The sequence below is a fragment of the Erithacus rubecula genome (assembly GCF_903797595.1).
Source record: "Erithacus rubecula genome assembly, chromosome: 13".
NCBI lineage: Eukaryota > Metazoa > Chordata > Aves > Passeriformes > Muscicapidae > Erithacus > Erithacus rubecula.
The window spans coordinates 14,128,050-14,154,603 of record NC_136665.1 but is presented as its reverse complement, the minus strand read 5'-3'; the positions used below and the strand labels follow the sequence as shown (position 1 = coordinate 14,154,603).

The 26,554-nt window shown below is 47.4% G+C and overlaps 1 protein-coding gene across 3 annotated transcripts in view; it reads left to right on the top strand.

Moving 5' to 3' along the window:
* PRICKLE2 (prickle planar cell polarity protein 2) overlaps positions 1-26,554 on the top strand; it is a 100,876-nt gene that overhangs the window by 42,540 nt on the left and 31,782 nt on the right. Inside the window, exons 1-2 of one of the 3 annotated variants that reach the window (XM_079316826.1) lie at positions 1,239-1,414; positions 26,323-26,506. In XM_079316826.1, the coding sequence (XP_079172952.1) occupies positions 26,375-26,506 (132 nt within the window). In that variant the 5' untranslated portion in view covers positions 1,239-1,414; positions 26,323-26,374. Of the gene's footprint in view, positions 1-1,238; positions 1,415-16,303; positions 16,725-26,322; positions 26,507-26,554 lie in introns of those variants that run through there. The other 2 variants (XM_079316825.1, XM_079316824.1) reach the window with 2 other exon arrangements.

Below are 26,554 nucleotides of genomic sequence, written 5' to 3'. Positions count from 1 at the left end.
CTGTGTGGGCTTCGGTCTCTAATTAGGCTCTCACGTGGCAAACCTGGTTTGTAAGCTGCCTTTGTTCCTGGAGAGCTCAGCCCTCCCTGAGGCTGCAGTGCTCTTGGAGCCCCACTCCCCTGTGGAATGTTTCTTAGATTAACACTGCCAAGTTCTAAGTTCTTATTTTAATGTACATTTTGATTACTTCTATATTTAAAGCTTGCAGTGGTGGTGGGGTTAGAATGCAAGGAGGCTTACTGGACTTGCAATGGGAATATTCCTCCAAAATGCTTCCCCTGCCTCTCTGGAACTCACTGCTCCATGAATAGACCTCGTTGAATCCCCAGCCTGTGCTGGGCTGGGGCAGCTTGCCCACATCTGGATTGTGCTGCCTGCCTGCTGGGACACCTGGAGTGCAGACCACTGGCTCCCCCCTCACTTGGAGGAGCTGTGTGAGCACATTGAGAGGTCACCCAGCTGCCAGCCCACACTCTGGAGCTGCTCCAGGGCTGCACATCTGTAACTGAGTGCAGTGATGTGCAGTTGCATGAGAGGCTTTTATCCCTGCCTGCCAGTTGTTTGCAATGAATGCAGGTTTCCAGGTCGCTGCCTGCCCACAGTGTAGCCCTGTGCTTTCTGTAGCCCGTGTCAATCAGGGTCAAGCATCTAGGTTTGTGTATAGCAGGGAAAGATGTATCTCTACAGTTAATGTCTGCACCAGGCTGAAAAAAAGGGCAAACTGTATGTTTTGGCCATCCAAGCTGTTTGCCAGCAACACTTCATGATTTAGTAGTTACCTTTGTGAAATTCAGTATAGCTTCAGGAACCATGTGCTGATGGTTTCTGCAAACCTTCTCCCTATGTGTTACAGCCCTGCCCCAGATGTGACAGGAGGACTGGTAGGCTTTCTTACAAATAGTGCTTTTATTGGCATCCTGATATTTACCATACTGATTTTTTGATCTGGTGATACAGGCTGAGAGCTGCCAGCTTTTTTCAATGCTCTCACATGGCTGTTACTCCAAGTAAGTAAGTCAGAAACTTTTTTTGTGAGAGAGAGGGAAAATAAAATTGAGCGTGGGGGTGTATTTTTGTGTGATTTATACATTGGCAAGGTAACTTTGCTTTCATACTGCTAGTCAAAACTGGGAAGGATGTTTCCTCTGCAGAGAGCTACGTTTGGGTGAAGGGAGAGGATTGGATCAGGGTTTAGGGTTTTCACCAATGAGCTGAAGCTGCGGTGGGCGTCACTCAGCAGCTGGGGCAGGGACCTGCCCCCCCAGATGACCACAGCCCCTGGCAGGGCACAGGCAGCCCCAGCTCCAGCTCTGCCATCGCTGAGGATGCTCCAGGTTCTGTCCTGCCACCCCTTCCCTCTGCCCTCACCCCTTCCATGGGGCTTCTCCAGCCTGTGACTGCCTGCGTGGCCGGGGTAAGTGATCACACCCCTTGTACAGCATCTGAAAGTGTGAGTGCTTTAATGCCTTACAAATGTTTGCATTAGGAAATGGTTTTCTTTTCCAGCTCTGATTGCTGCCTGCCTTTGTGAGCATGGGTTCTTTTTGCAGGCAGGGTCTGGGAGCAGGCAGAGGAGCAGGGCTGTGCTGTGTCCTCTGCAACATTTGGCTGAATATCCGGACACTAAAACTTTGCCTTGATGCAGACATGACATCTGTCGCCAGTCCCCGAGCTGCTCCTGCTTTTTCACTCTCTTTAAAACCCATGAAGAGTAAAACCCCGCAGGAGGCTGCAGCTTATCTTCAGCTCTGAGTTTCCAGACGTGCTGTGTGTCTTCTCAGCTGCTGCAAGGATATGTGTGGAATGACAGAATGTGGATTTTGGGTCTTTGGCAGCTGTGTTTAATGCAGGATAAAAGGGTATTTTAACTTTGGGATGTTGGATTTCTTATGCCTTTGTTAGTATGAATTCAGGAGAAAAACTCCTATTTTCTTTCAGGCAAAACAAAAGCTTCTTTTGAAGGAAACAAAGTGTTTTAAGTACTTAATCAACTTGCTGAATTGAGTTGCTCTAGGATAATTTAGGAATTAAACAGAAGGAGGCTGTGTTAGTAACAAACTGCGGTTTTGGTTGGAAACAAGGATTCATTCCTGCTGGAGAAGGCAGAGGAAGCCACAGCCCATGGGCAGAGTGCTGGGTCTGTTTGCTAGGCAGGGGGGTGGGGGTTTAACAGCATCCTCTATTTGCCTTTGTTTAGGCAGTGCAAATTATTTGTGTGCTTTAGGATTCCTTCTCTCCTTGAGCAGATGTTTTGTCTGTGCAACTGGTGGAATAATTAGTGAGAGATGTGGCACTGGTGTGCAAACACCCCTTGGGGCAGGTAGAGAAATCCCAGAGTCCATTCTGGGAGCAGCTGGCTGAGGAGCACAGTCAGCATAAGATGCCAAAAGCAAAATTCATATGGCCCAACATATTTGGTTTTATTTCTGCACAGGGTTTGTTCTCCCCACTGCCAAAAACAGGCAGGGGCTGCATCTTAGGGCAGAAGACCCTGCTGCTTCTGCTTATGGCAAATTTCTCTCAACATGTGAATCATTCACTTGGGATTTTTATGGTGGTGCCTGGGGATGATTAAGTGTTCAGACTGTAGGAAATTACCAGGAGATTTGAGTGTTTTCCTCAGTGGCTTTGGCCCCAGTGATGGGGTGTCATGGGAAGCTCTCCCTGTGTGGATCAGGCTGACTGTAGATTTTGAAATCTCAGGTTGCATGAGCATGTTTTGCTCAGCTGCCATTTCAGTAATGGCAGCAACATGCTGCTTCCCCTAATGATCTTGATTTAAGTTATCGGTTATTTCTTTAATTATCTACTTCATCTGCTTACACCTTAAATGAGTCTATTTGCTCACCCAGAGAAAGGAAAAAAAGTTATTTTTTTTTCTCTTTTGAAGAGTGGCAGTGGAAATACACAGATGTGTGTGGTTCTGTCTCCAGAAGATGTTGAGCTTCTGTGGGCTGACTCTCCTGGCAGCACAAATTTGGAATGAGATGTAGATGTACATTTATTCCTGGCATCTGTGTTACACAGACAAAATTAATTGAGTGGTCCTTTGAAAGCCCTGTTTGTGTATATTAGCTTGATTGAGGCTGGAGTTGTGTCTCAGGACCAGTTTGAAGACGATAAAGTATCTTTTAATCACCAATGGTCTTTATATTTCCATGCATGAGCACATGGCACTCTGTTGACCATCCAGTGTCTCCATACATCACTTTAAAAGCAACCTCTCCAGCTGGCACCAGCTCCTCACCAGTATTCTTCACACACCATCCTTTGCTGTGCTTTTTCCTGCATCTCAAAGAGACTCAGATGTTTCTCTTTGGAGACTCCTTGTGATACGTGTGGCAGCAGACCCTGCTTTAGCCCAGCCTATTCTGGCTTTAGGGCTGTTCCTGCTTTAGTTCTGTTTATTACTTTAATGTTAGTCCCTTTGTTAGCCTTAGCTTCACTCTGCCTGGCACAGAACTCACTGAAACACATATTGCATAATGAGCCTGCTTCCATATTTAAACTGGACACACAGGAGCTGGGACTCTCCCAGATAAAATGGAACTAAATGCTTGCTCTTCAGTTACACTGGAGCATCTGTGCCAAAAAATTATGTATCTGGGAGGAATTACCAAAAGTTTTGATGTACACAAGCTTTAGTCCTTTGAGTCTTCTACATTTTTAGCTGTTTGGTGTGAGTTTGGACTGTATGACTTTGCTCTGTCAGAGAACACGTTTCCTGTGGCCCATGTGAAAGACAGAGCATCACCCTGCAAAGCAAAACCACAGGGAGCAGCACAAACATGTCTCCAGCACCAGCACTCACTGCAGCTGGGACCTGCTTGGATGGCAGTGCTGGAAACCCCACGTGTCACATCTGGCAGCACACACAAACCCCAACCCAGAGCTGCCAACCCCAGCTGGCTCTGGCCTCTCAGCAGTACTCCTGTGGTCTTGGCTGTCCCAGGGGAATTGCAGCTTTTGGGCTGGTTTGGGAAATAGCTGAGGGTTGGTGGGAAGGACTTAAATACAGGAATTCTAATGGTCCAGAAAACAATATCCTAATATTTCTGTGTGATCATTCCTAAATGGTTGTCATGAAATTGTGCAAGCAGGCGTGGTGGATCTTGTGGTCAGCTGTGCTTTGGGCACCAAGGTCACCAATATAGCAATGCCTCTGGGTGATCCATGTTCCCTTACATCTGTCCTGGACTGCTTATGTAACCTTGGACAAACCATGGACACCCTCCAAGCCACAGATGGGGGAGAACAGCAGAGTTCCTGTTGCAGCTGTTCAGGAGCTGTTGTCAGAGCAGAGCCAGCCCCAGAGTGGTACCCAGGGATTCATGTATCTGAAGAGTACCTGTAGTGGGCCCCTGTTGTCACAAAGACCTCCAAATGCAATGGAAAAAGACAGTAAAACCAAATAATCTAGACTCAGGAAGAAAATATATTGCAAGCTTGTCCCCTCTGCTTTTCTTCCTCTGCTGATCCTGGGAGGAGGTAACTGAGAGGAAATATTTGCTCTTAACAGGGTTCAATTACTCTTTGCATTTCTTGGAAATCTGTTTGGATTTTGCCCTGTTGGTGTTGGTTTATGCAGTGATGTTTCCAGCAGATTGTATGGGTATAGTTCCATCTCTTGGTATTTTGTGCAAAGATAAAAAAGAAAGAAGGATGGTACTGAGTAATGAGGTGGCTATTTAATCGCAGCAGGACTCGCAGGAAAATGTGCATTAAGTATTTATGGGACATATTCATTAACATTTTCACTCTATTGGCACTGGGCAGTTCAAGAAAGCTGCTGAGAGAATTGGAGTCTGTGTTGCACAGCCACAGACCTGGAAAGGGCTGCAGCAGAGGAAAGGTATGAATTCTGGCTTTGTTACCAGATGTGCCCTTGCATTTGGAGTTGCAGCAGTAAGCAGGATTTCAGTAGTTTCACTTACCCTTCTCAAAATGCTTGTGGTAAATATTTTAGGTCTGATTTTTCTGGCTGCCGTGTCTCACAAGAGTGCAAGTGGCTGACACTGAACCCCTGGTTTGCAGGCAGGCAATTAGAGAGATAAGCCTAAGTGACTTCATGTGTCTCCTTTTAGATTGCTCTGAGTTGATGTAAAGGGCTGGGATTAGCAGAGATTGAGTTCTCAGAGTGCTGGAAACCAGCTGTGGCCAGGGGCCTCATCCAACATGAGCTGTAGGTACCGAGTTACGGAGGGAGTTTTCTGTGGGCATGAAATGATGCCAGGAAGATTAGAACTGATGATAAAATGGTATTAATGCTTGCTTCATTAACAGCACAGAAGGTATCAAATTATTCTCATGCTATAAATCAAAAGTGTTTCTTATATTTGTTAAGTGGATCCATTTAAATAGCTTGAATAGGTTGAAATAAGTTGAAATACATTTACTTGCTGGCCATTGCATCCTCAGATACAGGATCACAGCAAAGTGTATTGGATTTCCCACAGTGTTAATGGAAGGTCTGAAGCAGTAGCAGCCTGATAGTTTAAATTTTCCTTTGAGATGACACAGGGTCTAGTGTTAGATTTTAGGATGCCTTGTTCTAGATCAGTACTGTGAGTCCAAGACTGATCTCAACTCATGTCAAAAGCTGCAGTGGTTGCACAGGTCTGCCAGGTTTGGGATTTGGAGCTGAAGGTCTGTGATGCTGGCCCTGTCCAGCCACAGCAAGTGGCATGCCCAGATCAGGCTATGCCCACAGGCACCTGCCCTGGTGGAAACAAAAGTTCCTTTTAGGATTAGTGTCATCAGGAGACAACTTTGTCCTACTTTTTAACAAGTATAAAAGGGACATATACAGAGAGAGAATTACCTCCTTTACCTGAATGCCTGTTGGATAAAATAAATGTTAATCTTGACTAATTAGCAAGTGGATTCAATGTGGATGTCTCTGTGTCCATTTATGTACTTGAAACCCCCGTTGACTTTCACTGGCACCATTCAGCAGAGCAGCAAGTGAAAGGTCTGACTGTAGCCATGCTCTTGGCTTCCTGATACCTTTCCCCTGTCCTTTGTATGAGAAAGGAGATCTGATGGCAATCAGGACAGTGGTGTGGTTTGTGCCAGGTGTGCAGCACAGAGAGCTTCTCACTGGCCCTCAGCCTCTGGTTTGTCCTGCTTTTCACTGTGCATGAAGCAATGCCTTGTGGCACCCCATGTAGATGGCTTTGATTAATTTGTCTCTGATTTTTCACTGCCTAGCTAGTCATTCAGGAAACATTCAGCAAACCTCCTGGTTGCAGTTATTTCTGAGCTCTCCCACCCAGCCTGGGCTTCTTCCTTTCATGAGGAGTTGAATTTCCTCAACATAAACATTTTCTGTTCTCTGAGCTTGTCCTTATTTGTTGTTTTCATACTCTTATTTTCTTAAGCACTGCAGGAAACAGTCCCTTGTTTGAACAATTTAGAGCTCACACCTCCAAACATCTTCACAGCAGATACTTTCTGAGTATCTCAACTCCCACTAAAAATCATTGGGAACGGAATCCTTAACTACTGCCAAAATATGCAGATACCCTGAGGATCTGACTGCTTCCCCTGACCACCTCCATTAGACCAAGGGATAGCAGAAAGGAAGTGAGAAGAGCATTCCCCCCTGGAGCTTGAGCATCAGAAATTACTCAGAGTTAGTCTGGGTCTAAGCCACAGCATATTTTTGCAATTTAGGTCCTGTAGCTTGTCATGTCAGCAGATTTGCAACCCTTGAGCTGACTGTGGATGTTGAGCCAGCTCCTAAAACTGGTGGAAGAAATTTTTTCTGTGCTGTATGCTCACTCCCAGTTTCGTTGTCCTTGAAGGGAATTGAGCTTGAAGATGCATCAGGGAAGGACATTAGATGAATACCCATCAGTGGAGGATGGTTGTATATGCCACTGAAAATTTTATTAGTCATGTTTTGCCATTTTGTGTAGAACAGCTTGTCTCTGAGGCTTCAGGCACTTCAGAAAGTTGAGTATGGCAGGCTTGTCTCAACACAGAGGAAACAACATTTTGCTCAAAGTCACAGGCAAAATCATAGTTGACATCAAAACTAAACCCAGCTGCACGTCCCTCCTGTCAGCACACAGTGCTGCTCACTCAGGTGGAGGTGGAGAGGCTGGAAAAGCGCATGAACACTCTGCTCTGTGTCTTGTGTGCAATGAAAACCATCAAAGTCAGAACTTTTTTTCACAGCAGAGATGTTCAGAGTGCAGCAAGTGTCAGAATGCTTGACCATGGTTTGGCTGGGGAGGGGAAGGCAGCTGCTGGGCTGAGATTGCTGCTTATTGCACTAATTACACTTGTCTGGCTGGCATCAGGAGCCTCCCTTCTCCTGCCCCATCTGTCAGGTTGGCCATCCATGGTTGCTCATCCCTCTGAGAGATGTTTGAAGTGTTTTTTTACCCCAGAGAACCTGACAGCGCTCCCGCTCCCTTCTCCGTGCTGCCACAAGGGAGTGATTGCAGTGTGTGCAGAGAAGGGATTGTGGGGCTTGAGCTGTTTGCCTTGAATTAAGACCATGGAAGGGGAGGTTGCATTTCTAAAAATCTCAGCCAGATGAGCCACCCTGGTCTTGAGCATGCCAGCTTCTTTGGGATAGAGGGAAGAGGATTTTTTTCCTCCTTTCTTTTTTTTTTTTCTTTTTGCCCTGAACCATGCAACCAGGCTAACTACTGGTCAGAGCAATCCCCTGCAGTCAGAGCACACTGCAGGAAGGCTCCCAGCCTTAACCCATCCATGGTTTTTCAGAAATAGTCTCATCCTCTGCTGCAAGAGCCTGGCTAACCCTGCCTTCAGTCAGCAGCCAAGCTGGCCCCTGAACTGCTGTTCTTTTGTTGCAAGTTAAACACTCAGCAAAAAGAAAGCCCCAGTCCTTTGGATGCCCACCTGTTTTTTATTTCTCTGGGGACGGGTTGTGCCTTGTCACAGGGTGCTGGCTTTGCAGAACAGCCCACTCCAAAGAAGCTGGCTGAGCCACAAAACAATGGGATTCACCAAGTCTCCAACAGCAATAATTGCTTCTAAAAAGCTGATGTATTTAGTCTGCTCGTGTTTAGCAAACATCTTTGCTTTGCCCTTTGAAGATAATGTCGCGTGTTCGACACAGCTTGGTAGGAGAAAAAAAGAGAAAGAAATGGCCTGCAGTTTCATCATGTTTAATGAGCAGTGGCTGGTGGGAGCCATAGCATTCAATATTGCTGGTGTCCCCTGTTAATTGCCAGCAGTTGTGTTTCTCCACCCCTCCTGGTGTTTGAGCTGTGGGCAGGATGCTGGTGGGCTGGCATAAGCTGGGAGCCCCACAGCTGAGGCTGGTGGAAGGCCAGCAGCAGCCTGGCAGGGTGGTGTGGTGTCTCTGCAAGCCATGCCTCAGTGTGGCTGTGATGGAAACATCTTGCAGGATGGCTTTGAGCCTTCCCTAGAGCTGTTTCCAGGTGTGTGGGTCTGGGTCTGGCATAGTGAGGAGGGATGCTGTGTGACACTGCCTGCACTGGACCCATCCAGGAGACTGGGGACAGTGTGGGAACCCAGGGAGGAGGGGGCCAGTGTAGGAGTCAGTGGCCACGTTTCTGGCCAGCCCTCTCCTGATACAGTCTTAATCCCTCCCTGCAGGTGCTGGTTCCTGCTGACCCCCTGCTCCCAGAGCAGACTATATAGCTGCATTTCCCTCTAGATGGTGATAAGATAAAAGCCTGGCCGTGTTCTACAAGAAGAGAAGAAGGTTTAGGGGATGACAGGCTGCTGCAGGAGGAAGGGATGCTGGTTTGCAGCTGCTGCTGGGGCTGCCTTTGATGAGGGCTGTGATTGATGCTGTGTTTGGAGCAGGCAGTGACGTGCTGACCTTTCCCTGACGGGCTGAGCAGCTCTAATGATCTTGATGGAGCTGGCGATTTGTGTATTGGGTTTGATGTACAAGGCTTGACACAGCATGGAGAGATGGGACTGGAGTATGACTGACAGCCCATTCCCATTAAGGATAGTGAGGCACAGGCTGTTCTCTAGTGATTCCTTTCAGTGAGAGTGCTTTGACGAATTGCATTGTAGCAGAGAAGTTTTGCTGTTAAATACCATCCCTTTAATAGCTCCCAAGCAGTTAAAAACAGATGAGAATGAAGTAACTCGCAGGCCAGAAGGCTTATCACTAAAAAGGCTGTCTAAATTATACACTTAATTAATATTTAGTGAATTATTTTTACTCTGACTTTAATGTTGAGTCTTTAGGCACATAAAACAATGCAGTGGCTTGCATCTGAGATTCCCTTTTTTCTGTAATTCTGCTGTATAAAATTTCAAACCCTGGACTTCTTGCAGGCAGCATTAAAACCTTTTAATTTCCATGAGTTGAGCTGTGTATAAATCACACCCTGGTTGGCACATCTCGTGGGTGCTTGTGGCAAGAGTAATGAATTTCATGGTTTGTTATGAGCTACTAAAACCAACAGAAACATAGAAAGCCTGTTGTAATCTCAGCATATCATTCAAGGAAGCAATTTATTTCTAAGTATGAACAAATGTCAAGCCATGATAACAAGTTGTTATTACTAATTAAAACAAAGGAAAGAATAGCAAACATCTCCTGTCATGTGTGTGCAGTTGCCAGGCTCTCTGGAGGACACTGGAGCTCCATCCAGCTTCAGCCAGGCTGGGACCCTTGCCATTGCCTAAGACAGGATGACCCTCTCTGTGCATTCCAGAAGGGCACTGAGCCATGATCCTGAGAGGGCTGGGAAACCACTCAAGCTTCAATAGAGATGCCACTTTTCAAAATTGTATTGTTTTCTATGTTTTGGAGGGTTTTTTTTGAAATCAAGGTTGGCTTGATTGTAGAAGTATTGTGGAGTTTGGGGTGTACTGAAATAGCACATGCTAGTCCCTTTGCTGGCACTAACTGGTTTTGTATCATCCAGGGCCACTTCTTGCTATTAGGTGAGAAATAAAAACCCATTTGGGCACTTCTTCCCACTGCTCTGTTGGGATGTGAGGAGCCAGGTGCATCCTGACCACATCTGATTTTCCTGTGTCTGCAGATACACTGGGAAATTTAAGACTTGAAGACATTGCAAAAGCCCCTTGCTGTGCATGATTCCCTCCTTGACATCATACAGGAGAATTGACTGGATCCAAAAATGTGCTGAATTTAGCACCTCCTGTGCATTTAACACTGTTTGGGTGCAAGCAGCAAGCAGGTCTTTTCTCTTGGCAAAAAGCAGGCACTGTGTCTCCTGGTGGGAGTAGAAGCATGGCCATCTCAGACTTTGCTGGTGTCAGGGGAGTTTGGCCAGAGGTTTGTGCAGCTCTGTGGCTCATGAGTGGGAGCAGGAGCTCATGGGGTGCCAGCCAAACTGAGGAAAGCACCAAAATCCTGCTGGCAGCCAGGGAAGATGTGCACAGTCTGGTTTAAGGAGGCAAAAACCAGGCTTGTGTCACTTGTCCAGGAGTGGGCAGGCTCAAGACTTGCCTGTGAGTGTGGAGATGGTCAATTCCCCTGGTCCTGGGGGGTGCTCAGCTTTGGTGGTGGGGCCAGGCAGTGCATGACTAGTGCATTGGAGAGCTCAGTGACTTAAGACAAGAATTCCTCAGTACATAACCACTGACCCGAAACACCCTGTTAGACAGGTTTGAAGCCAAAAAATAAAATAAAAATCATCTGATGTGACAGCGACCCTGACAGTGTCAGGCAGTGAGAAGGGCAGCAGTGAGGGAGTCCTGAGCTGCTGCCAAGGCACATGTCAGTGCAGACTTGCAGGGTTAGTTGGTTATCCTGAAAATACATCTTCTGTTTTGTGTAAATGGAAAATTAATTTGTTGCTGATCAAAGGTTTAGATCTTTGGACAACACACCACCAGATAAGCTGAAGATTTATGCATTTCCTTTGTAACATATTTTCAGTGAACACTTTATTGTTTGTGGAAAGGCCCCAAGAAAATGATGTGATCACAAAAATAACTGTGTTGAGCTTATTTAGCTTAAATTACTATAGAGTGCTTTAATGAGGCTTTTGCAGACATCATTAAAGGACACTATTAAAAAGTCTTCAGATGAGAAGCCTATCATGCTAGCAAAGGGGAGAAAACCACAGGAGCATCTGGATTGTTCACATTCAGTTACAAATTTGATTTCAACGTATAAAAGTAAAAAACATATTAGTGCTGAGTGGAAGCTGGAGGCTATGAAAGCCTTATTGTGTTAAGCTCTCTAAAGCTCCTTACATTAAGGTGATTAAAAAAAGAGAGAGAGGGGGGGGGAAGAGATAGTGATTGATGAAACCTTGTTGTTGGTGTGCTCTGAGTCATCCAGGGTGTGCAGTGCTGGGATGGGATGGTCAGTGGGTGAGGGGCTTGGGGTACCAGGCAGTGATGCTCAGGAGCTGCATTTGTGTGGTCCAGCTGCATTTGTGTGTGTCAGTGCTGCCAGAGGCCATGGGCAGCACAGCATGAGCTCATGGCCACACCTCAGTGTCCAGCTCTGGCTGTGGTACCAGGCAGGGTCAGGCCTGCTTGGCTGGGTGAGCTGGGAGGAAAGACAGAAAATTGTCTCTGAAATCAGCCGCAGTGCGTATGGGCTGCACCTCCCCTTCTGCGTCAGCTACTGCTGGGCTCCATGGTGTTTTCTGAATTCCTCCTTGCAGACTGACAGCACAGATCCTTACCCATGGCTCTGCCAAAACTGAGTGGAAGGCAGCAGTGGTGACAGCCGGAGGAGTGGGGCTGTTGTGGTTGGTCTCAGGCAGCAGCCAGGGGAAGGTACCAATGGCAGCCCTGAGGAAAAGTGGAGGAGGCCAAGTTTGGGGATTAATGATCTGCATCTGATGTTGGTCTCTCTGCCTCTCTGTCTCTACCCCATTTTTCTTTGTGATAAGAAATCCCTGCTTCTACTGAGAGCCGTGAGGAAGCATTTGCTGCCTTGCTCGAAAAGAATCAAAGAGAAACAGAGCTCATCCTCATTTAAAGTTCTGACCTGTATTTCACGACTCAAATTCTTCAAGGAGCTTTCTCCATACTGTGGGCACATCCTTGAGTGTCTGCTGAAGAGCCAAGTGTTTGGCTGGGCAGAGTGGGGCTGTACCCTGCCACGTGGGTTCATTCCCTTCCTTGTCACTAACAGCTTTTTGCAATCATCTTGCCTTTCCCATCCAGTGTTTGCAAAGCTATGACCTTTCCAGCCTTCCCTTCTGCTGCTTTTCACTGCTTTGTGCCCAGGACCACACTGGGCTCATATGTGCTGGCACTGGGCTGGGAGCACTGGCTCTGCCAGTGGGGGTTGCTCTGCAAATTACAGGGTGAGTGTGGGAGCAGAGCAGAAAAAAGCACTGTAGTGTCCAATTCTGCATTTCTGTGGTCAGAGAGAGAGATGGGAAAATAATCTGTTACTATGCCTGTGGCTGTGAGACAGGATGGGCTCAGTGGTGGTGGGGACCTGCAACCCCCAGTCCAGGACAGGCTGTTGGTGTGTGACAAGGGACAGTCTGTGCCCCTGTGGGCAGCATTTTGGGGTGGCAGAGTCTGGAGCTTCTTGTGACATCCTGAGGTAGCAGTGCTGTGCAGTGCCCTGGTGTGCTGCAGCAGAGGATGCTCACTAAATAATTCAGAAAGGCAACTTGATCTGACATTCATCAGGTCAATAGCCCAGTGACCTTGAGGACAGCAGTCTGCTGGTGCTGTGTGTGGTTCTGCTGTGCAGCCCATTGCCATCAGGAGAATCAACATTGTCACATGGAACACTATTGATTGACAGACAATCAATACATCAAGGTGATGAAACACAGCATTTATGAAACATGGGCTCTTGCAATGATTTGTTAAATTAGCCATAGGTCTGAGTTTGTGCAAATGGCAGAAAGTTTAGAGTTGACTGAGTTTGTCTCTTTGTCATTAAAACTAGAAACAAAGTGAAGAAAGATGGTGCTACATTTACAAACAGAGCTGTCTGTCTCTCATCCCTGGGTTGAAACAGGGGCCTCCTACTCTTGATTTTTCTTTATTTTAGCAGCTTTTTACTTCTCATTGTTTTCTTCATTGCTGGCACTTGTCAGCATCCATCCTTATAATGGTGCAAGTCCTTCACCTAACCTTTGATAATGTGCTCCATGAGCTCAGTATTCTTGCTGCCTAATGAAACACCCATTTCACCTGCATAATGTGCAGAATCCGTTAAGAAATCTTGTGTGCCTTCTGGAGTTATTCCAACACATGACCTTTTCACAAGCCTCACAGTAGGTAATGGTAATATGGAGCAATTGCCAGCACACCAGCAGCCTTCAAAGCAGGAAGGCTCATTTCCATTTCCCTGAGACAGTTGTGTGTCCAAACGCTACACAGCTTCTAATCTGATTTCTTGTCTCAGAAGAGGCTGTTCCTTGGGTTTTGTGGATATTTAGATTTGCAAGTATTGGAACAAGAAGTCTGTCAGGAGTGATGACAATCAGAGTCACTGTTTGGAGACACAAAGCTCTTCTGCTCACAGCTAGCCCTGCAGCTGAATTGTTACAGACATTGGTCTTTTACTCATCTTTTACTTCAGTTTGTGATTCTCACACCCATCTCATCTTTTTGGAAGAGTTTAGACTGCAAGTTCACAGTTCCTGATATGATCCCTTTGTGCAGATGATCAATTGGCCAAGAAAGCCAAGCAGAGCTCACCTTTAGGATGGTTGGTTGTGTGGGGATGACACTGCCTCGTGCCCTGGGGTGGGATCATGCCAGGCTGGTACAAGGTGAGTGAAGCTGCTGTAGATGGTGGCACAGAGGGTGTTGTACAAGAAGTGTGGGGTTGGACACTCTCATGCCTTGCCAACATTTCCCCTGGGGTGAGGCTCGCTGATGGAGACCCTTGGAGCTCGGATAGAGACTTTGCTCCAAAGTGTTTGCAGCTAAAGGGCCTTTCCTCCTTGAAAGTTAATGCTGATTAAGTAATGAAATAATGAAAAAATCAGACATTTTTACTCCTGTTGGGTGAAATTAGTGCCTAGAGGATGTGCCCTATGGAGCAGGATGTGTTCCTGTGCTGTTTGTAGCCCTGAGTCACTGCTGCATGCTTTTAGGGATATGTTTCCAGGGAAAATGCAAAATTTCTGCTCTACAGCATTTCTGCTCAGCATTATCATTTTATAAGCAGGCTTCTTTGTTTGCTTTAGCCCAACTCGGTTTTGTCTCATTCCCTTTGTGTTGTAATTAACATGTTCTGACTTTAAGAGGAAAAGTAAATCATCTTGGGGCCATGGCATGTTAACCACAGAGAGGCAAGATTGACAGTCTGCCTTCAGCACTGATTCAGGCTGGAGGGGGCAAAGAGGGCCAGTTTAGGAAGCTGGAGGATCAGGGAAAATTTTTCCTACAAGTTCTGTTGCTCTTTGTAGTTGGAAGAGTTGAAGGAGACCATCCTCAGCCCTTCAGCCATCTCCAGCAGAAGCCCCTGCTCTGTGAAAGGAAGGTCTGGTCTGGCTGGATGCACTAAGAGTCAGTGCTCAGCTCTTGAACTTGCTGCTCAGACTTAATATAAATGAAAAAAAAAGAGAGTTCAGATCTCTGCACATTCTTGGTTTGTCCCACTTGGCCAAGTAAATTGGAGAGGTTCTTAGTGAGAGCTGGGCTGGTTTGTCCCAGCTGAAGATCTCATCCTTGAGATTTTGAGTGTAATTCCATGCAATTAAACCTAATTTATGAGCCTTAATAATAACAATTTAAGTCATTTGAGGCTGCAGAAAAACTCACAGCTGTAGTTTCTGCATCTGTGTTCTGTAAACATAGCAAATATTGCCAAAATCAAGGGCTTTGAAATCTGGAGTCAGGCATCAAAAGTCAGGAGCATGTAACAGAATGTTAAAGAAACTTCCCAGTCTGACCATTCACGAGAGCCTTGGCACTCACACTGCCAAGGCCAGAGACTTTGACTTCTGGGACTGAAGTCCCTTCACAGTGGCAGCTCCAGTGAGCCAAGAAGAGTCATGCTTGGCTTTATCACACACCCCACTCACAGCCAGACCAGGTTTCCCATAGCAGTCTCAGATGTCCTGTTTCATAAAGCCATTTATTCCCAGAGCAGCAACACACAGCCTGAGCTGGTGCCTCTGAGAATGCTCCAAAAAAGGAACCTCTGGGCTTTTATCCTCACACAGTCTGCCCAGGTACAAGTCTCAGTCTTCCCCACTGAGTTGTCTTCAGGTCCTGCTCTCCTCTTCCTGTGCACCTCACTAGCATCACTGGTCTTCAACTCCTTTGTTATCCAAAAGGTGGCAGTTCCCAACCCCTGCAGTGTCTCTGTCAATTCACCTGGCTGGTATCTCCCATCATCCTCATGTTCTTTTTTATCCCAAATGTTGGCAGTTCACAGCCTCTTCTCTCCAGGTCCTACCCAGAGTTTAAAGTGTATTTCAGTCTCCATCTCAATCTGCAGTTGTGAGCCCAGCTACCTGGACCAGGTGTGTTCCTCAACAAGAGGTGCTGTGTGTTGGGAAACTTTTATTTGCTTTCTGTGAAGGTTGTTTGAGTCCACAGAGCCTGTTTTTTTTAATTTCACTCATTTTTTGCAAATGCTACAAGCTAAGAAGTACGCTGTTCTCCAGATGACTCGAATTATTCATTTGTGACCAGCGAATTCCCAAACAGTGGAAGAGATTTGGCAACGTAGCTCCTTCTCTGCGTTTTCTTTTCCAAGGGGAAGGAAACACAGGGGGAAGAGGCTTAGCATCCCCGTCGAGGTGGTGTGTTCCTGGGGCTCGCAGTACTCACCTGAGACACACATAAAAAGGTGTGAATCGTTCATCTGTCGCAAACAGAGTGAGAGAAAATGTATTAAAATATGCAGTGACCAAAATGCCACGCTAACAACTTGTATTCCCCAGAACATTTAGCCCTACTGGTCACAAACATTCTGCGTCTAAAAAACGGTAGGGAATCATAGCAAACTACTGTAGAAGATAATTGAGAGAGGGCACTGAAAGCCAGGAGAAAAATGATATGTTGCTCGGAGCCAGCGAATCATTGCGTTAATAGCCCGCGTCCATAAGAAGCGGTGCCTGAAGTTTGACAGCAAGTTGAGGTTCGGTCAGCATCAAATAAGAAGGGAAGGATAATTAGCGTCTTCACACCATTCAATTTGGGCTGCTGGTGTGGAGCCAACTCTTTGAAACACGCAAGCGAGCAAGGAGGATTTTTTTTCCCCCTCTCCCATTGCCTAAACGGGATTTATTGATATCGGAGAGCGGGCTGATTTCCATGTAAATAAAGGGGCGGGTGTCCGGGCCGCCGGTCCGGGGGGGATGCGGTGACTTTGGCTTGCTGACATCATTGCTCATTAACATGCAGGAGAGGAGAGCAATGCAACAGCAGAGCCCCGCGCCGCTCCCGCGCCGCCGATTATTCTCCACGGGCTGCACCGCTCCTCGTTAATGCCCCAATTGGACATCCTCTCGCCACCTCCGAACGCCAAAGGCAGGCTGGAGGGGGGAGCTGCTGGATTCGTTCGGGTTGGGAGCAGAGAGGGAGGGACCCTCCGGAGCCGGGTTTCAAAGCAATAGAGGCGCAGCTTCAGACGCGGGGCAGGAATGACACGATTTCCCAGGGCAGCTTTCCTGCGGGAACGCGCTGTGCTCGCTGCGTGCCGGCTCTGAGAGGCTCCGACAGAGCCGGGCACAGCCGGGAGCCAGGGATGCTCTGTGGCACTGCGGTGGCACCAGCACCGGGCACAGCCAGGACAGCACCTGAGACACTTCCCTGCGCTGGCACTGCACTGGGAACAGGTAAAGAGCTGCCTTTGCGGCTCCGATTTGTCGCGGATTTTTAGAAGGGATGGAAAGTAGAAGGAAGGAGGAGGAGGAGGAATGAGGAGCATTCCATGGATGCACGCAGCTGCGTGCTAACTTTGCTCAGTGTGCTGCGAGGGGCTGCGCTGTTTCTCCAGCCTTTGCTGTTCTCTGTGTTTATGGATGCAAAAGGTTAATTGTTAAATTGTATTTCTGCAGCTGCAGGACGTCGGGGGGGAAACGCTGATGCTGTTGTAATGGAGTTTTCGTGTTAAAAATAATCGAGAAGGCTCAGCTGGCTCTAATAGGAGTTCAAAAAAATTCATCTCTCGGTGTTAATTGTATTGCTCTGGTAAATGCAGCCCCTAGAAGTCTGGGTTTTCTGCACATTTTCTGAGCAGACTTCATGCAGGCTGGGGCTGTGAATGAGGACGTTGCCATTCAGATGTTTATTTTGGTGGTTTTGCCTTCCTAGAATAGGAAGTTTTAAAGTAATAATCTTTCTAAGCCCCAGTTGTTCATGCCAGAATGCCAAACTATAAACCAACCTAGAACTGCAACCTGGGGGTTATGTTTTTCAGCGCAATCTTTTCAAGTCCAATTTCCTTTTCTTTCTTGTCCCTTGAAGGAACATTTTAAGCAGATGTGACACAGACATGACCTGTGACCGTGGAAAGATTTTAATCCAGTTATTCTTTGTTTTCTGGTCATGATTCCTTGGCGGTGCTAAACAGTGATTGAATCTTTTTGAGCAGTTGAGGATTAGCGCTGGACAGAATAATGCCAAAATAATTATTTGCACCAGATGCAGTGTCATCCTTTCAGTTTTAGCTCTCTTATCTTGTAACTTATCTGACTTATTTTCATTCGGCGATTATTTCGCCTGCTGTGGGAGCACTTACATGTCTCGCATCACTGCATTGTGTTTATAAGGGTGCCAGCTTGAGCCTGTGATCAAGATTTGTAAAGTAAAACTGTCTGCAGCTAACAAGATTATATTTTGCTTCGTATTTTAATCTTCTCCCGTTGTGTGTTTTCTGCCAGCCAGACTGGCTTAGCAGAATGACCCAGCCTTGTGCATTTGCTGTTGGCAGCCTGGCTCTGGCTCAGCCAGCACAGGCACAGATCAGGCTGGCAGTGTTTGCTTTCACTGTGGGTCAGTATTGCCTGCCCCAGGGAGCACAGTCTGAGCCTTAACGTCTGAAATAATGACAATTTTCAGCCCAGCTCATCCTGCTTCTGAGCACTTTGCCTATCAGCCAGGTTTTTTTTCCTTTAGGATGTATGGCCTGGGAGATGCTTGGATTGCAGCATGTTTACTGGTTCCTGTGGTTTCTGCTTGTCATGCTGCAAATACAAGTGAAGGCCCTTAAAACAGCACGTACAGCCCTGGGCAGGTCGCTGGGAGCTCACTGAGCTTAGCTAGTCTGGAGTGATGGGCTTTGAGCCTGGAATGGGATGGGGGGAAGAGAGGGGCAGGAAGATAAATACTGCCTGTGGAGAGCCCAGAGTTATTCAGCCTTGAGAAAACAGTGAAGATCTGCATGCTGCACAGACACAGGTTTCTCAGTGGACAGCTGGGTTTGGATCCAGGGTGCTGGAACCCCAGGCTTGGAATTTTCATCTTCAGTTAAGAACAAAGCAGAAAGGACCTCCTGTGATACAGCTCTGCATCTTGTTTGGCTGAAAAGCCAAGCATTAAAATCTGACAGGATAACCCTCAGGGTAGGGAAGGGCTTTGTCACACAGACCCACACTGGCTCTTGGATGGGGAGCCTGGAGGGAGAGTTCCTCAGGGCCCTGCTGTTCCTGCTCCTCCACCACCTCCCCTGTCCCATCCCCATCAGACAGAGGCCTCACTGATCTCTGGGATCCTTGGGGTTGGGATTGTCCTGCCAGGGGGGACACCAAACCCTCTTGGTTGTCCACAGCTTCTGCATCTGCCCATCCTGTCCCTTCTTCTGCCTTTTATAATCACGAGCTTGGCTTCAGCATTGTTTGCCACCAGTTTCAGGGTTATTACTGCTGCTGCTGAGCCTGTTTTTCTCTTCAACTTGTAAACTAGTGGTTTGCATTTCTTCTCCGTGACTGGGGAAAAATATGTGGTTATTACTGTTTCTGTATGCTAAGAGCTGGACCTTTAAGGGGAAAAAAGCCAACCCTAATATAAATATGCTGAGAGTAGCGGTAAGCCTGTGAGCTGGCAGACTGCCTCCACTGTCTTGGATGTGAGGCAGCAGCCTGTTGGATGCCTTTTCTCCTGGTAGCATGGCTGGGCAACAGGCTGGGGCTCACTGCAGCTTCTTTTGCCTCTCCTCTTTCCCCTTTGCTCAATCTGCAGCTCACATGGATGTAGTACTTTGCCCACTTCTGTCTAACCTCTACGTTGAAAAAAAATTATTGAATCTTCTGCAAAATATCCTGAGAGATCCAAGTTGAGGGTTCTTCTGAGAGCTGCTGAGTTATTAATATCCTTTAATTTAACCATCTCATCTTTATGCATCAGAAATGTTCAGTTTGTGTAAGGGGTTGTGGCTCATGGGAGCAGCCTGGCAGTGTGGTTCAGGTCAGGAGGGTGTTTCAACACCCTGCTGCTCTTACCCAGCTCAGGAGGAGAAACTGGAGCCCAGGCAGGGTCCTGTGTTCACTGCAGAGCACTGGGGTGCAGCTGGGCTCTCCAAAACGGGATGTGATGCATCCCAGATCCCCACTGTGGTTTAGCCACAGGCTGGGAAGGTTGGTCGTGTTTTCATTCTCATCCTGGGCTCTTGCTGCAAGGTTTGGCCACAGCTTTGGTCTGTGGTTCTGTGAGTTTGCCTAAGAGGGCACCAGACAGATCAGATAAGGAATTTAGGGGGGTTTGTGCATTGTGTTGTGTTTTGTCCTAATTTCTTGGTCTGCCTCTGGTGTGCTGGTGGCTGTTCTCTGCCATGTGGTGCCACAGACCACAGACAGCAGGATTGGGAACAGCCTGGGGCTGCCCCAGGCTGTGCCTCAGGGAAGCAGTGGTTTGGGGAGAGGGCAGGTGTTCTACCTGCTGAGGAAGGGATGGTCCTTATGCATGATGGAAGTGGAGCAAATGGAAAATCCTCAGAGGCTGCTTTTGTTCATATTTGGCTGCAACTGGCAGTTCTGGGGATAGTTCTTTTTTTATTCTTCTTTTTTCTTAATTAAGCAAGCATAGCTTTTGCATTGGTAAAGGATGAGTTTTAAAAATAAAATTAGTCTCCAGCCTGAAGCCAACCATGGACAAATCAGCTAGAGAGGAGAATTTTTCCAGGAGTGGAAATGGGCTTTGTCATACAAGCATCAGTGCCATGCTGGATACCTTCCAGCATGTGCAAGTGCTGTGGGCACTGCAGGGTCAGGGGGGAACTAGAAATAAAACAATACTGTAAAGTTGACTTGCCTTGAGCAAACCGAGGAGAGAGAGAAGAGAAGGTGGATGGGGAAGATGGAGAAGAGTCTGTTTTGCAGCTCCTCCATCCTCAGTGTTTCCCACCTAATGTGGACTCTATGAAGATGGGTGGCTACACATGCTTTTCCTATGGCCCTTGGGATCTGGGGGACTTGTATCTGTAAGATGCAACCGGTTTGGTTGCTGGGTTATTTCTCTTTTCCTTGGTTTCTTGGCATTACTGTTCTGCCAGCTCTGTTGCTACCACCTGATGTTGATCTATCTACCAAGCCAGCTGTTCCCACAACATGTTGTGTCAAGTGAGTGTTGGCATCCCTTGACTGTCCTTGCAGGCCATCAAAGGCACCTTGTCCTCAGACTTTGAATTCCTGCTGTTATAGGTACCCGTGTGTAATTCACCTCCTCCTCTTCCTGCAACACAGTGGGCAGGTAAAAGCTTTTGCTAAGCTCCCTTTTCAACCCAGATAACACAGAGTCTTTGTAGTTCCCACTGATAGGTTGGGCTTTTTTCAGCTGCAGTGACTGGAAGAGCTGGGAAGTTGTGGAAATGTTTTGTCTGGAGAGATGCCCCTTTGTCACTGAGATCCACGGGCTCTGAGGCCATGGGCAGCACTGGATGGGGGCTGATTGGACACTTTGGTTCAAAATACAGTGTTAGAGAAGTTGGAGAGAGAGGCAAACTTCATCCAGAGCGGAAAAGCACAAAAGCTTGGGGCTCCTCTGATGTTTAGGAAGTGCATGGGGAATTCACAGCTGGATGCTGTTTGTGGTTGCTCCATGCCTCAGTTTCCCTATGCTGGAGAAGAACTGCTGAGCTCTCCTTATGGAAGTGAAGGACTGTTAATTTTTCCCTTTAGATGAATGTTTGCCCTGCCTGTGGGGTGTGGAGAAACAGGTCTGTGGAGCTGGAGCTCACTTGGGATGGGAAGATGCCTCATTAGCTCTCAACTGAGGGGAGGAGATAACAGGCAGGGATGTTAAGACACCCTTGTTAAGAGACTCAGGGGTCATGTAAGCTGCCCCAAATCCTGAGCCTCCTCTCCCTTTTCCAAGAGATTTACTGACTGACAGCTGACCAAAAGCTTTATTGCTGTCAGGATGGTGGCACGATGCTGGGAAGAGATCAGGCTGCCATGGATGCCTTAAACCAAGTGAGGAGGGAATTGTCCATCTGCGTTTACACACCCCATCCGAGCAGGGCAGACAATTGCTTTTCGAGGGATTCCAAATCTTGCATGTTAATGTGTGCACAAATGCATGCAAATCCTGTATTAAGGGAGCACAGCAGAGTGCAGGGCCGTGGCATTCCTGCCTCTGGCTTTGTCTGGAGAGGGAGCTGCTCCCTGATACAGCCCATTTATTTCCATCCCAGAAGAAACAAGTGAGAAGCAGAGATAAGCACCCGCTGGTGGGTGATAAGGGATGTTTACCCAGTTCCTTCTTTGTCCGAGAGGAATTTTAACATTTCTGCCACAATTTTAGACTCTGCCTTCATTCCTGCTGTTGCAGGCTTTGCCTTGGTGCTGTCTGCTGTGTTATGTTCTGCATGCCCACCTCCTAAACAGGAAGAGAAGAGCCCTGTGGCCGGGAGCTTCTTCTGCAGGCATCCTCAACATCCTAGGCAGTGCCATCCTGCCCCTGCACCCCAAAGCCTGACACACAGGGAGAGGGAGCTCACCTGGCTCCTTTGCTGGAGCTCCACACTGCTGGCAAGGACTCCCTTTGCCTTGGTGACAGGCTGCCCTCCATCTCTCTTCTCTGACTTTTCAGCTCTGCTTGTGCTTTCCCCAATTGAAGTCTGCTGGTTTTTCACAGCAGGGAGACCTCATCTCTCTTCAGAAAGCTGGGGTCACACTCACAGCTCTGTCCAGAGCCTCTTGCACAGCATTAGTGTTTTCAGCGTGGTTTAGCTTTTTGTTGGTGCCAATGCTGAGATGAAGGGGCTGTGGGAGACTCCAGAGATGGCAGAGGCTGTGCTTTGCTAGCAGGGTTGTACAACAAGGGACTGCCTCGTCCCAGAGACCTCATGGGTCACTTGGCTTCGTGTCAAGATCTATGTAGGTGGACCAAAGCTGGGAGTGTACTTCTGCATCCCAAGAAAGAGGTGCTTCAAAGCTGGGTTCACTGCTTGCTGTGTTAGGTCCTGTTTGCTTCAGATTCCCCTTGTGTGCCTGTTTTCAACTGCAGGGAGAAAAGGGTTGGTGTGGGGTGGTGAATCTATTTGCACCTTCCTCCTACACCGTTGTGGAGGCAGAGATGTGACTGGGAGTGGGCTTAAAGCCTCCTCTGAGGAGAGGACTTGCCCACTGTGCCAGGAGCACCACGTAAAAGCAGCCAATGCAAAATAAAACGCATCCATCTTGTAACTTCGCTGGCCTTGAGGAGAAGAAATTTTTCAGTCTGTTTCTGAGACGTTGCTGCTTTGTACCATGTGAAGTCAATTCAAGGCAGGCTCCTTTCCAGCTAAATCTGACACCAGGAAATGTTCTTTTTCTCCCCATTTGCTTCCCGCCGTCCTGGCCCCTCTGCAGGACAGCTCTGTGTGCTGTGAGCTCCGTGCTGAGCAGCCCTGCCCATGCTCCCCAGCCCGTGCCTCCTGCAGCAGCCTGCCTGGCTCCTGCTTGCCTTTCCTCCTGTCCACAGGCTACAGCTGCCTAAAAGCTCCTTTATTCACCCTCCCTGCTCAAAGTCAGCCATCCCTGCTTCGCTGTTTCCTCCCCAGTGCTGGTGATATCTCTGAGTCACCAGGGCAGGTTCTTCTCTGAGACAAGCTTGCAGACCTGGGATGGGAGCAAGATGGAAAGGCTCATGAATGAAGATGGGATTTCCAGACAGTGATTGGTGTTAATTTATTCTTGCTAAAAAAAAAAAAAACCCAGCTGCCTGCACTCTTCTCAAGTTGTGCAAGGCTGCACAGGCAGCAGAGGTTGTTGTGGTGGCCAGAGCCAAGCTGATGGGTTTCCCTTTGGAGGAAGTGCCACCCCATGAGGGCTGCAGCTCCTTGCCCAGGGCAAGGTGTGTGACACCCCGATGTGCTGAGCATCTGCAGGCTGTGCTGCTGGCAGGAGCAGCCAGGCAGGCTGCCAGCCATGGCCCTGCTCCTCTCCAACACCCGCCAGCTCTCCTGTGTGGCAGTGGCACCCACATTGTCACTGTGGTCACTGCAGGCGCAGGCGAGCGCTGACACGTGCGCTGTCTCGCTTCGTGCTGCTCTGCTCTGAGTGTGGCAGGGGAAAATGACTTTTTCAATTTCATCTCACATTTGAAATGTACATTCTGTTATTAAATTTTTGCTATGGGGAATTATTTTTAATTATAGTGAGCTGGAAGATGATAAAATAAAGTTGAGTAAGTGAGACCTATGTGAAGAAGTCATGGAAACCTGATCATAGAAGTGGAAAGACACTCCTAGGACGCTGGGTATTGTTCCCATGAAACAACATATCCTAATGTAAAGAAAATTGTAATTAAAGCTGTTAATCATCTGCTTTTAATGAGGGGGAAAGAGCTGAATATGACAGAGGAAAGATCTTAAATTTTGTACAGTTTGCCCAGGGAGGTGGCAGAAATCCCATGCCTGGAGATGGTCAAGTTTTAATGGTGCAAAATTGTCCTGGCTTGGGGACATCACTACTGAGTAGACAGGCCACTTGTGTTGTTTTCATCCTTTGCTTTGCTGACCAGGGAAGCCACTCACTGGCAGTACTTGCTTGGGATGGGGCAGGAGGAGGGTGGGGTAAACCAGCTTCCTGACCACTCCTCAAGCTCCTGGCTGTACATGGTGTGAGCTGGGGGGGTGGGGGTGGGAGTGATCTCTGGGGTCTAACTTACCATACATCTCACCTATTCACTCTTTGACACTGTTATTACAAGTCCTGATTTATCTGATTTATTAAAAGCCAAGATGTCAGATGCTCTCCTGCCATCTCCCATGGGGAGATGGATGGGGATGGGATGGATGGGGAGGGGATGTGTCTAGAGTGGGAAGGAGGAAGAAGCCTGTGGCCTGGCTTTTTCCCCATTGTATTGCTCATGCTCCCAGTGGACTCTTGGGTTTGTCCCCCTTTGGAGCACATGATTGATACCCCAAAAGTCAAAATTCAGTTAAGTCCTGAACTCCTTTAGAATAACTAACTCTAGTGCCAAAACTGGGGCTCTGTGAATTATTCTTAAAACTTTGTTTCCTATTAAGCTGCTTTTAATCATATCATGAAAAGAGATGAAAACAGCAATGATACCAGCGACTTTACTGAGGGGGAGTACCCATTCCACACCCTTCCACGGTAGCTGATTAATTAAAATATTCAAATTAAATAGTACCTTGATTATTTTTTAAGGAAACATCCCGAGGTGATGCCGAGACTCCCCGACTGGACGCAAACCAGACGCTGGAGTCTGTGGGGGTTGCTGTGTGGTTTAGATCTGATGAAAGGCAGGAAATGGGAAAATCTGGCAAATCTCCCTGGCTTGACTTAACGGAGCCTCTTGACTTTTGCTAGAGTGCGTTTTTTGTGCTGTAATGGCCAAATGGAAATTTAGACTTGAAGCTGGATCTGAGCACTGCTATGCTTAGCTGGCCTGTACACAGCAGTGAAAGAGAGGGAAAGGTGTTTAAAAATTCCAGCCCCCAGATTTAACTATTACTTTCCTCTGAATATCTTTGCTTTACTTGAGAGCAGAGAAATCTGCAATGGCAACTGTAAATTTTCCCTTGATTTTGTGTGGCACCTTATTATTTCTGAGATGTCTCCCTTCTGCTACCCAAGTGAAACCTTATCTCGTTCCTCAGAAGTCAGTGGTGCTTCATTAGTGCAAATTAATTCAGAATCCTGTGTGGTTGCTCTAAAATAGATACCATTGACCCAGCCTGTGGAAAAGCATTGAGTTTTCAGAAATAGAAGCCAATTTATCAGCATTCCCTTTAACCTCTTTTTCTTTGTCAGGGGATGTTTTCAGCCAGGTTTGTCCTTTGCTGTTATCATGGTGAAGGAGTGCCATGATTAGAGGGAGGACACCTGTCCTGTGAGGAAAGGCTGAGAGCATTGGGATTGTTCAGCCTGGAGAAGAGAAGGCACTGTGGTGATCTTATCAGCCTTTCAGTACCCAAAGGAACCTACAGGATGGGTAGAGAGGGACTTTTTACAAGGGCACATAGATAGGACAAGGGGATATGGATTTAAACTGAAACAGAGTAAGTTTAGATTGGAAATTAGGAAGGCTTCTTTACTGTGAGAGGGGTGAGGCTCTGGCATGATTGCCCAGAGAACTTGCAAAAGTCCATCCCTTGAAGTGTTCAAGTCCAGGGTGTATGGAGCTCTGAGCAGCCTGGTCTAGTGGAAGGTGTCCCTGCCCATGGCAGGGAATGTTGGAACTGAATGACCTTTCAGGTTCCTTTCAACCCATTCTATGAGTCTGTACTGTCCTTGCAGCCCTGCAGATAAAAGTTCAGGTTCAAACCTGTGAAGAAAATCTGTCCCAAATCATAAGCTGCAGAAACAGCCCTTTAAAGAAGTGTTATGAACAGCAGATATTTGCAGTGAATTAAGCTAATGGCTGTTGAATTGCATCCTGTGGGCTGTTCTTTCAGTTCTTGTGCTTTCCTCCCTGTGCTGCTGAGCTGTGGATGTGCCACCATCTAGGTGGTTAAGAATCCATTGCAGTGTGACTGTGGGTTTTATAGCCTCCCTTAATTTAATTTAGCTTTATATGTTCAGACTATAATCAATTTTTATGCTACTTTAATAAGCAAATTTATGCTATCAGCATGCTAAAGAGGCTTGTCATTCACAGCTTCCCAGTCAATCCACCATTTCCCATTTTAGCAAAGTGCTCAGTTGTCCTGAATTGTGTAATGACTGCAATTCTGGCTGGTAAGTCAACCCCCACCAGGCATGGCCTGTGCCTATGCTGGCCCTTGGAAATACTCTCTGTGGTGCAGTAAAGGGACAAGCAATTGCATATCCCCAACCATGGGGCAGTCTGGCTCAGATGGATTGCCAAGTGTTACAGCAAATAGGGACTTTGATTTCCTCCTCATGAGACAAATCCTGTGTTAGAAAATGCCTGAGCATAAGAAATGTTGTTTAGTCTCTGCAGGCCAGTGCCTTGCAGGAATCACCTTCTCATTTAAAGCACTGCTCATCAGGGCATCTCTTTTTCTCTCTGCTCCCCTTACAGGAAGATTTGCCTTCACTGTAAGTGCTCCCAGGAAGAGCACATTGTGACAGTTATGCCTCTGGAGATGGAGAAGACAGTCACCAAGCTCATGTTTGACTTCCAGAGGAATTCAACTTCTGATGACGACTCAGGCTGTGCTTTGGAGGAGTATGCCTGGGTCCCCCCTGGCCTGAAGCCTGAGCAGGTAATGATGACCCCACCCAGCTACCAGAAAACAATTGGATTTGCATGT